Below are 11,722 nucleotides of genomic sequence, written 5' to 3' on the forward strand. Positions count from 1 at the left end.
AAGGGGAACAGACAAGTTGCTGTCCTTTTGTTCAGTCTAGTTGTGGAGGACGTCGCTTCACTGGCCTATGTTGGTATTATATTGCGCTCTTCCCGGGTGAGGCAGATTGGTCGCTGGACACTGGTCGGCCACTCAAGGCGGATCTTGGCAGCTCAGGAAAGCTCATACCTGCTGCCCTCCAGCCCCACTGCAGCCTACGCCGTCGCTGGTGACTCAAGGCAGCCCAGCTCCAGGTCGAGCTCTTGTTCACCATCTTAGCTGTAGAGGGCGCAGCGTCACTGGCCCTAATGTAAGATCCGAACTGGGGCCCTGCTGCTCAGAGCTGGTGTCCCAAGCCAGCTGTTAGCTAGTGTGCCACTCGGCTGGCCCCTAAATAAACATTTTAATGGTTGCATAATATTTAGCTGTATGGATCACTACTTAAGCAATTCCATCAGTGTTGGGCATTTAAGTTATTTCCATTGTCTTGCTTTTATCAATTTAACAAATATTTACTGTGCAATTACCCTCTTATAGGGATACAGCAGAGAAAAATGACAACCCTTTTGCAATGAGCTTTCATCCTAGAATTGATGTTTATTTGTTGAATTGAATTAGTTTTGATTTCAGAAATCTTGCATCTTGGTCATTGCCTAGAATACCATTGGGCTGGAGGGAGGGAAATGTGCATATCGGAAATGGGGAAAGGTCCAGAAATGCAATTGGATAGGTTGAATAACCTGTCTTCTGTGGGAGTGGGAGCTTCTCTTTCCATCCTGTTGCAAATAACCTGGGTCACCTCCCTGCTTCTCAGGCATCAGTGCCCATTCTGGAAGCTATCTGTGTTAGAACTGATCTCATGGTTCTTGCCAGTGGCAAAAGTTGAAATTAGCAGTTCTTTTTTGGCTATCTGCTTTGCCTCTCTCTAGCATCATCACTAACAAGGATACCCCCCACTCTATACCTACATTCACACCCTCTTCCCCCACATACTATAAATTGTTCACTTTGTTTAGAAAGCAGTTCTAGGAATTTTGTCCTAAAGTCAAATGCTGAGGATGCCTCCTGTTTAGTATAAGCAGAAGAGGGGAAAGTACTTGAAAGATCTATGTATTCTGAGTTCTTCCTTTACTTCATTGCTTTGATAATTGTCCCAGACATGTTTTTGGTTGACTCTGAGATGGAAGCTTTGTTGGGAATGGCTATTTTAACCTCTCAATAGTTTTCTTTTGCATGAGTTTTGTTATAGGTTTTGCTCTTGTCTCACGTCAAATACATCCTGTCTGCTCACAAATTCTGATCTGCTCAGGGATCTTTTGAAATTTGTTTGGTAGTGAAGGGTAGCAGAATAGGCCACCCAAGATATTCTGCTTTGACATGCAGATTATTTTGAGCTGAAGGCAATCAAGACCCAGCAGACTCAAGAAAAACTTATACTTCTCTAAATTCTTAACTGCCTAAAAGAATTTAGATCAGGGGCCTGGCCCAGAAAGAGCTGTATTACCAGAGATAACTTTTTTATCTGGAAGATTTACCTACATTGCAAAGCAAAGGTCTGGTGACCAAACATCTACCTTTATTTTCCTGTGAATTGGCCTCCTTCCCTTTGAAGCTTCAGGACCCTATCCCTGTTCCTTGGTTCAGGATGGCATATAAGCCTCAGTTGCCTGTGCCTTTGGGTCTCATATTTTTGTGGGGGCCTCCCCCATGTACAAAATTAAGTTTGTCTTTTTCTCCTATATAATTTTATTAACCAAGTCACCCCGGTAAATTTAATAAAATAAAATAAAAAAAAGAAATGAATAAGACTTATTTCTGGGTTCCTGCTTTAGGATGCCATTAACAGTCTTGGTAGTAATATTGAAAGGGATGTAAATCTACAAAGACATATGCAAATAATATTTTTAAACATTTGAATAAAATGGAATATTATATTGAACGATAAAAAATATTGTTTTTCTCCTGTTAATCTGTCTTATGTCAATTTAATTACCAAACCGGCCAAAGAACCTAGAAGGATTGAAGGAAAATTTGATCCTCTCCTACAGTAGTTTTTTCAGTTTTGTTATACATGTATTCAATTTGACATCTTGAAGCAGATTTCAATTTTGAACTTTTATTGGTACCTTCCTTTTAAAATGATTATGTTAAAATAAAATAAAGTGATCACATTTAACATACGAGGTCTGATGATTAAGTTCCCAAACCCATCCTAGAAAAAGTGCTACTTACCTCATTGCTGAATATCACTATGGTCACCTTCGAAGTACCCCCCTTGGGAAGCTACACACCGATGCCAGCACCTAGCCCACCCTTCAAAGCAATTTTGGAACTCTTTTTTCTGGAATAGCCATCAGAGCTGTCGTTGTATTACCCTTGATGTCCGGAATGTCATCAAAATGTCTTCCTTTCAATATTTCCTTTGTCTTAGGGTAAAGAAAGAAGTGATCTGCAGTTGTTTGCTGCCTGTGCTAACCTTGGAGGTGTGTGGGAAAGGCCATGCTGTGAGCTGATGATGGCTGCCACCAGTATCGGGCCTGGGGTAGCTCCGCAAAAGGCAGGACACTCCAAGGCCTGCTGCCACCTGCTGGCTCCCTTAAGTTTTAATCCCTGATAAAGCCTTGTGCGGTACACAACTTGGGTGAGGCAGGGTTTTAGGGAGTCACTAGAGTGGGAAGAGTTGTTGTCAACAGGTTAATGTAGACTCTGGTTTGATGCCAGTGCTGAGCCTGGGGCTACTTAGCAAAAGTCTCAGAGCACATCGAGACCAGCTGCTGCCCACCTGGGCCCTGTTGACTGATAGTTTTTCGAGAAAGATTGCAATACAGGTGGGATTGGCTGCTCTCTGAGAAAGTGCCTCTGGTATTAGGTGAATTGGGTGGGGCGGGGTCTCAGTGATTCAGCAGGATGGAGCAGGCCAATCAGATTTAGATTTGGCCTGTGGGAGAGGGCTCAACAGGGGAAAGATAACGCCTGGCTGCTGGCTGCATGGGAGGAAAGAAAATGGCGACTGTCCTCCAGCCCTTGCTTTGAAGCCACATACATCAGTCTGTCCCAGTATGCCTCCAACGCCCCCTGAATCACTGTCCCTTTGCCGGAGCCAAGGTGAATGCCTATGAGTGAGAGAGTCTGTGTGTGGTCTGTTTAAGAGAAACAGCCTTCAGTTTCACCTGGATGGTCGGAATCCCCACTGTTTTCACAGCCATATATTGTGGGGGCTCGTCTTCTCGGCACCAGTACTCTGGGCTGGGGAGGCTGGTGTAGGGCTGGGGTCTCTCGCTCCTCCAGGGGTATCTTTGTGGCTGAGATATCCCTCCTGGGTCTCAACTGCCACATGGAGGTTTATAGCCAGCCTGTTTCTCATCTCTACCCCTCTACCATCTCAATGGCTTCTTCTTTATATCCTTAGTTATAAAACTTCTGTTCAGCCAGACTTCAGATGGCTTTCCAGGTTGATTGTTCTATAATTTAGTTGTAATTTTAATATGCTTATGGAAGGAAGTAGGCACAGTATTTATCTACTCTGCCACCTTGAATTTACTCTCCCAGTAAATATTTTTTATAATTACTTCCCATTTCCCCAACCACAGAAGCCAAGCCAGAGTGACACATTGCAATTAGTTGTCATTTTTCTTTTTCTTATTTGACCTTAAATTTTGGAAATTGCAGGTCACTTATTTTGTAAAATGTCTCTTATTTGGGGTTTGTCTGATGTTTCATCATGATTATATTTAGGTATGCATTTTTTGATAGGACCAAGAGAAAAGTGATGTATCAGTCAGAATCCAACCATAAAATAGATACCACACCAGTGATTTTTAAGGAAAAATTTAATATAAAGAATTGTCTTCTGGGTGGCCAAGTGGCTCAGTTGGTTAAGAGCTCGTTCAAAAGTTTGAGCTCTAAGCAACAGCGGTTCGATGCCCGGCCCGCGCTGAGCTGCCACTGAGCTGCCAACAGGTGGCAGGATGGCTTAGCTAAAAAAAAAAAAAAAGAATTGTGTTCTAGTAAAAAATAATCAATTACTAAAAGGGGTAAAAGAGGACTCTAAGTCATACAGAAGTTATATAGAAGTAGAAACCACAAAACGCAGCTACTACCTCTAGGGCTGAAGAAGTTTAACAAGAAAGGAACTTAAAAATTTACTTTCCCAACCACAAGGTAGAGATTCAAACCTCTGAAGAAAGGGTGTGGTTCCTGCCACAGGAACATGCAGCCCACTGATGAAGTAACAGAAAAATTGCTGGAGAGTGTGGGTTACTGTTGAACTGCCAGTGGTGGCTCCTTTGTCCTTTTAGACATGTTCCCATTATTTTTTGGATTAATTCTTTACTTTTGGGAACATAGATGTTTCATGTTTATCCTGTACTTTTCTTATCCTAGAATCAGTCATTTTTCCAGTTTGCCTGGTTCCTTCTAGTGGAGAATGGTAATGAGAAACCAAGATCTGATTACAAGGCATGTTTATTGCTACTTCTGTGTCATTGCTTTAGACCCTATCTGCAGGGTTAGGAAACCTACATATCTAAGAGTGAGAAACCAAGCTCTCGTTATACTCATAATATTTATACATTTGCTCACACATAAGAAACCACAGGACGTAGTTTTGTAACTGATAAACCATTATCATTATGTAATGCAAGCCTATTAATGACTTTAATATTTAAAGTTTCATTTTTTTATTGAGGTAAAATTTATAAATCATGAAATGCGCAACTCTTAAGTATTCAATTCAATGAATCTTGACAAATGCATAATAACTGTTACTACTCTACAATTAAGATTTAGTAGATTTTCATCACTCAAGAAAACCTCCTCATGCCCCTTTCCAGTTGTTTCTCCTAGTCCTAGAGGCAACTATTGCTCTGAAAAATTTTACCATAGATTAGTTTTGCCTATCCTGGAATTTTATATAAAATTGAATCATATACTATGCTTGGTTTCTTTCACTCAATGTAGTGTCTGTGAGATTCTGTTGCATATATCAGTAGCCGGTTTCTTTTTGGCTGAATAGTGTTACGTTGTATGAATATTTCACAACTTGTTTATCTGATGGGCATTTAAGTTGTATCTCTGTTTTCTTCTAAGAAGCTTTATAGTTTCAGCTTTTGTGTTTACATCTGTAGTCAATTTTGAATTGATTTTTGTATATGATTGAGGTAGGGTAGGTATTGAGGTATCCCCCCCATAGATATGTAGTTCTCTCAGTAACATTTGTTGACTTTTATTTCTCCTTTAAATTGTTTGGAGCTTTGTTGACAATTAATCGACTGTATAAATGTGGTTCTGTTGGGTTGTCAGAAAAGTCATGATGCATTTTTGCAATGAAAAACATAGAAAAATACATCATGACTTTTCCAGCAACCCAATGTTTCTAGACTTAATTCTGTTCACTGGTCTCTCTGTTAATTATTATGCCAACAACACACTGTCTTGATCCCTCTAGTTTTTTTTTGGTTTTGTTTTTTTTAAGATTTTATTGGGGAATTGGGGAAGGGGAACAGCCAAGTTGTTGTCCTTCAATCTTAGTTGTGGAGGTTACAGCTAGCTCAGCTCCAAGTCCAGTAGCCATCTGGCCACCGGTCAGCAGCTCGGGGCCACTCAGCTCAAGGTGCTTTGTTCAATCTTAGTTGCGATTGGGTGCAGGGAGTCGAACCGGAAACCTTGTTGCTAAGAGCGCACACTCTAGCCACTGAGGCATCTGGCTGCCTCTTGGCAGCTTAAGGCAGCTCAGCTCAAGGTGCCGTGTTCAATCTTAGTTGTGGGTGGGCGTAGCCCACCATCCCACGTGGGAGTCTAACTGGCAACCTTGTTGTTAGGAGAACTTGTTTTCACCAGCTGAGCTATCCTGCCACCTGTTGGCAGCTCAGCAGCAGCTCAGCTTGAGCACAGCTCACTGGCCCATGTGGGAATCGAACTGGCGACCCTGTTGCTCAGAACTCATGCTCTTAACCAACTGAACCACTCAGTCAGCCTGATTCCTCTAGTTTTACAATGTCTTGAACTAAGTCTTTCTTTTTTTCCCTCAAGATTGTTTTGACTATTCTAGGTCCTTTGCATTTCCATATGTATTTTAGAATCAGCCTGTCAATTTCTATAAAAAAATCTTGCTGCAGTTATAACTGGGATTAATGTGACTCTAAAGATAAATTTGGGAAAAATTAAAATTTTAACAATGTTGATTTCTGTAGTTCATGGATCGAATATAACTATTTAGATCTTATTTAATTTATTTCAGTATGTTTTATAGTTTTCAGTGTAGAGGTCTTACATGTCATTTGTTGCATTTATTCATAAGTACTTATATTTTTCAATGCTTTTATAAATGAAATTATTGTGAAAAATTTATTTTACAAATGACACAGAAATGACAAAAATGAGAAAATTCACAGAAAGGATCTTAAAACAGCTATTATAAATATACTTCATATATTCAGAAGATAGAGGAAAATTGAACATGATGAAGAGAGAAATGCATGTTTTTGAAATATAACTGAAATCATGCTTCTACATATGAGAAATACAATATCTGAAATGATACAGTGAAAATACACTGGATGGAATCAATAATAGATGAGAAACTACACTATATTAGTTAACTTGAAGACATATTAGAAAATATCCAAAATAAACACATGGAGAATAAAGACTCTTTTCTTCCCCCTCAAAACCCCAGAGTACCAGTTACCTATGGTACAGTATCAAGCAATCTAACATATTTATAATTAAAGTTTCAGAAAGAGGACAGGAAATGTATTGGCCAAAATTTTTCAAAATTTGATTAAAATATAAATCACAGATCAAAGATGCTCAATGACTATTAACCAGGAGAAACATGAAGAAAAGCACACCAAGATCCTGAAAAGGATCAAGCTCCTGAAAAGAAGTGATAAAGAGTACATCTTAAAAGCAGCCAGAGGAAATAATATATAGTGGCATACAAAATATGTTTACCCACTTTTTTTGAGATTCATATAAGTAAAATCACATGGCATTTGTTTTTGACTTCCATTTGGCATAAAATCCTCTAGGTCCATCCATATTGTTGCAAATGGCAAGAATATATATATATATATATATATATATATATATATATATTCTTTATCCATTCATCTATCAGTGGACACCTAGGCTATTTACAGATCTTGATTATTGTAAATAATGCTGCATTGAACATAGGGGTGCATATATCTTTTCAAATTAGTGTTTAGTTTTCTTCTGATTAATATCCAGAAGTGGAATTGCTGGGTCATATTGTAGTTCTATTTCTAATTTTTTGAGGGGTCTCTATATTCTTTACCATAGTGGTTGCAGCAATTTACAGTCCCACCAAGAGTGCTCAAGGGTTTCCTTTTCTCCACATTCTCACCAGCACTTGTTATTTCTTGTCTTTTTAATAATAGCCATTCTGACAGGTGTGAGTTGATATCTCACTGTGGTTTTGATTTGCATTCACGATCTGGCACTTGAATCTTCTGCGCACATGTTGTCAATGCCTCGGGGTTTTCCGCCAGTTACGCTTAATTTTGATATGTCAGTCTGATGGGGGCTGGAAGAACTTCTTGGTCCTCTTTTTGTTGATCTTAGGCTTCACGAGTGGTTTGAGGGCAGCTATGAAACTGAGTAGGATATTGATGCCACCTCCACAGGCAGCGCTGAGGGAGTCTCAGCCCTTTTTAAAAAACTGAATTGTGTGTGTGTGTGTGTGTGTGTGTGTGTGTGTGTTGAGTTGTATGGCTTTTTAATATGTTCTGGAGATTAGCCCCTTATCAAATATATCATTTACAAATATCTCCTCCCATTAGGTAGGTTGCCTGTTTATTTTGTTGATGGTTTCTTTTGCTATGCAAAAGCTTTTTAGTTGGATGTAGTCCCATTTGTTTATTTTTGTATCTGTAAATTTCACACAAAATTTGGGAAATATTTGACCATTAATTCTTCAAATTATTTTTCTGCTTCATTATATTTCTCCTGTATTTCTGGTACTTCAGTAACACGTTATACTGCTTGATATTGTCCTATAGGTCACTGAGGTGCTGTTCAATTCTTTTTTCCTGTTCTTTATATTGGATAATTTCTAGCAATCAATCCTCACATTCACCTACCTTTTCTTCTTTCTGCTCCAATTTGCTGTTAATCCCATTCAGATTTTTTTTTTTTTTTTTTCAGATTTTTATTGGGGAATTGGGGGATGGGAACAGTGCTGGGGAATTGGGGGAAGGGGAACAGGCAAGTTGCTGTCGTTTTGTTCTTCAGTCTAGTTGTGGAGTACGTTGCTTCACTGGCCCAAGTTGGCACCATCATTGTGCTCTTCCCAGGTGAGGCACATCAGTCACCAGCTTCTGGACAGCCGCTCACTGCGGCTGCTGGCCGCTCACGCTGGCTGCTGGCTACACACAGTAGCCCATGGCAACCCACTGCCACAGGGGCTGCAGCCTACGCCGTCGCCGGCGACTCACAGCAGCCCAGCTCCAGGTTGAGCTGTTGTTTAGCATCTTAGCTGTAGAGGGCAGTGTCACTGGCCCTCATATGTGGGATCCGAACCGGGGCCCTCTGGCATCCCAAGCCAGCTCTCAACCATCGCGCCACTCGGCCGGCCCCCATTCAGTTGTTTTTTAAAAATTATGAATATTGTTTATTCCTGTTTTAGAATATTCAGTTTTTTTATAGTTTTTGTTTTTCTGCTAAGATTCTTCATTTTTTTTCATTGTGATCATATGTTCCTCTATATTCAGACATATTTATATAGCTATTAAAGTCCTTGTTTGCTAATTCTAACGTCTATGTCATCTTAAGTTTCTTTTCTAGTTACTGATTTTCCTCTGGAGTGTGGTCCACATATTCTTATTTCTTAGCATTGTAATAATTTTTTTATTTTATGTTGGACATTAAATATGTTACATTTTAGGGAGTCTGCATTATGTTATCTCTCTTTTTTAAATAAAATTTTTATTTGGGAATAATTTTAGATTTACAGGAAAGTTTTACAGATAGGTCAGAGCATTCCTTCACGCTCTTTGCCGCATTTCCCCTGTATTACCATCTTAAATAGTCATGATACGTTAGTCAAAACTAAGAAATCAACACTGCTACATTATTATTCATTAACTCCAGGTTTTCTTTGATTTCACCAGTTTTCCATTAATGTCTTTTTTCTGTTTCAGGATCTAATCCAGGATACCACCTTGCATTTTAGTTTTCATATTAGTCTTCTCTGGTCTTTAATTTTCTCAGTATTTCCTTATTTTTCATGACCTTGATATATTTGAAGGATACTGGTCAGATATTAATTAGTAGAATACTTCTCAATTTGAAGTTATCTGATTTTTTTTTTCATGTTTAGACTGAGGTTATGGGGTTTGGCAAAATACACCATAGTGGTCAGTTGCCTTTCTCATGGCATGATATTGAAGGTACATGATATCAGCAAGACTTATCACAGGTGGTTTCACGTGGTTAACCTTGCTTATGTGTTTGAGGTTGTGTTTGCCGGGCTCCTCAGCTGTAAAGTTACTGTTTTCCCTATCCATACATTATTCTTTGAAAGTGAGTCACTAAGTCTTGCCGGCACTCAAGGGGAGGACAATTACGTACTTTGCACATCATGAGTGGTGAGTATCTGAATATATCATTTGGAATCTCTATAAGGAAGATTTATAACTTCTCCCCACTTATTTATTTATTTAATCATTTATTTAAATCAGTATGGATTCAGAGGAGTGACATCACCATGTTGGCAGAGTAGGAGACTGAAGCCTCTGTTCCCCAACAAAGAACAATGATTAGACAACTACCCACAAATGAAAGTAGCCCTGGGAGATCTCTCAAGAGCCCATGTAAGAAGCATCAGCAACACAGTGGAACTGTGTTGAGACTAACCACATAAGGGTAAGAAGAACAGTTTCATTTAGCTGACACCATCCTACTTCCCACATGTGTACAGTCAGTGAATTTCTGACAGAGACATCAAGAATGTACGATAAGGAAAGGATAATCTCTTAAATAAATGATATTTGGGAAAACTGTATATCCACATGCAAAAGAATGAAATTGTACCCTTTTCATGAGCCATACACAAAAATAGCTCAAAATAGATTAAAGACTTAAAAGTAAGACCTAAAAGCATAAAAGTCCAGCATAAAAGTCCTGGTAGAGGGCCGGCCGAGTGGCGCGTGGGTTAAGAGCTGGGACGCCAGAGGGCCCCGGTTTGGATCCCACATATGAGGGCCAGTGACTCTGCCCTCTACAGCTAAGATACTGAACAACAGCTCAACCTGGAGCTGGGCTGCCATGAGTCACCGGCGACAGCATAGGCTGCAGCCCCTGTGGCAGTGGGTTGCCATGGGCTACCATGTGTAGCCAGTAGCCAGCATGAGCGGCCTCCCAGAAGCCAGCGGCTGATCTGCCTTGCATGGGAAGAGCACAATGATGGTGCCAACTTGGGCCAGTGAAGCAACGTCCTCCACAACTAGACTTAAGAACAAAAGGACAGCAACTTGCCTGTTCCCCTTCCTCCAATTCCCCAGCGCTGTTCCCATCCCCCAATTCCCCAATAAAAATCTTAAAAAAAAAAAAGTCCCAGTAGAAAATATAGGGGAAAAGCTTGACATTGGTTTTGGCAATGAGTTTTTGGAATGTACACCAAAAGCACAGGCAACAAAAGTGAAAATAAAAATGTGGAACTACAATAAATTGTTTCTGCACAGTGAAGGAAACAGTCAATAAAAAGAATGTCAATGTAAATTGCTATAGTCACTATAGAAAACAGTATGGACATCCCTCAAAATATTAAAAATAGAACTACCATATGATCCAGCAATCTCATTTGTGGGTATATATCCAAAGGAAACAAAATCACTGTTTTAAAGAGATATCTGCACTGCCATGTTCTTTGCAGCCTTATTCATAGTAAGCATGATATGGAAACGTTAGTGTCTGTCGGCAGATGAATGGTTAAAGAAAATGTCATATATATGTATATTTATAGAGAGAGAGAGAAAGAAAATTATTTAGCCTTAAAAAATGGAAATCCTGCCATTTGCAACAACATAGATAAACCTGGATGACATTATCTAAGTGAAATAAGCGAAACACAAGAACAAATTTTGCTTTGTCTTACTATGTGATATCTAAAAAAACCACCTTAAAACAAAAACATAGAAAGGTTGTTACCAGAGGCTAAGGGTTGGGGAAAAGGGGAAATAATGATCAAAGGGTATAAACTTTGAGTTATGACATGAATGAGTTCTGGAGACCTAATGTACAGCATGGTGTCTATAGCTAATAATAATGTATTATATTCTTGAAATTTGCTAAAAGAGTAGATTTCAACTGTTCTCACCACAACGCACCAACAAAAATAGCAACTATTGGAGGTGATGGATATGATAATTAGTCTGACTGTGATAATCATTTCACAATGTACAAGGTCTGACAATGAAGTTCCTGAACTCATCCTAGAAAAAGTACTACATACCTTATTGCTGAATATCACTACAGTCACCTTCCAAGTACTCCCCTTGGGAAGCTATGCACCGACGCCAGCCTAGTTCACCCTTCAAAGCAATTTTGGAACTCTTTTTCTGGAAGGGCCATCAGAACTGTCATCGTATTACCTTGATGCCCTGAATGTCATCAAAATGTCTTCCTTTCAATATTTCCTTTATCTTCTGGTAAAGAAAGATGACATTGGGGGCCAGATCAGGTGAGTAGGGAGGGTGTTCCAATACAGTTATTTGTTTAC

At 39.4% G+C, this 11,722-nt stretch overlaps 1 protein-coding gene across 1 annotated transcript in view; it reads left to right on the forward strand.

Moving 5' to 3' along the window:
• LOC109372736 (60S ribosomal protein L27a-like) overlaps window positions 1–537 on the forward strand; it is a 1,195-nt gene extending 658 nt beyond the window's left edge. The window contains exon 2 of the mRNA XM_019626161.1: window positions 517–537. Within this exon, the coding sequence (XP_019481706.1) occupies window positions 517–537 (21 nt within the window). The remainder of the gene's footprint in view (window positions 1–516) is intronic.
• The last annotated feature ends 11,185 nt before the right edge of the window (window positions 538–11,722 follow it).

Source organism: Hipposideros armiger, unplaced genomic scaffold (genome assembly GCF_001890085.2).
Source record: "Hipposideros armiger isolate ML-2016 unplaced genomic scaffold, ASM189008v1 scaffold_662, whole genome shotgun sequence".
Classification (NCBI taxonomy): Eukaryota; Metazoa; Chordata; class Mammalia; order Chiroptera; family Hipposideridae; genus Hipposideros; species Hipposideros armiger.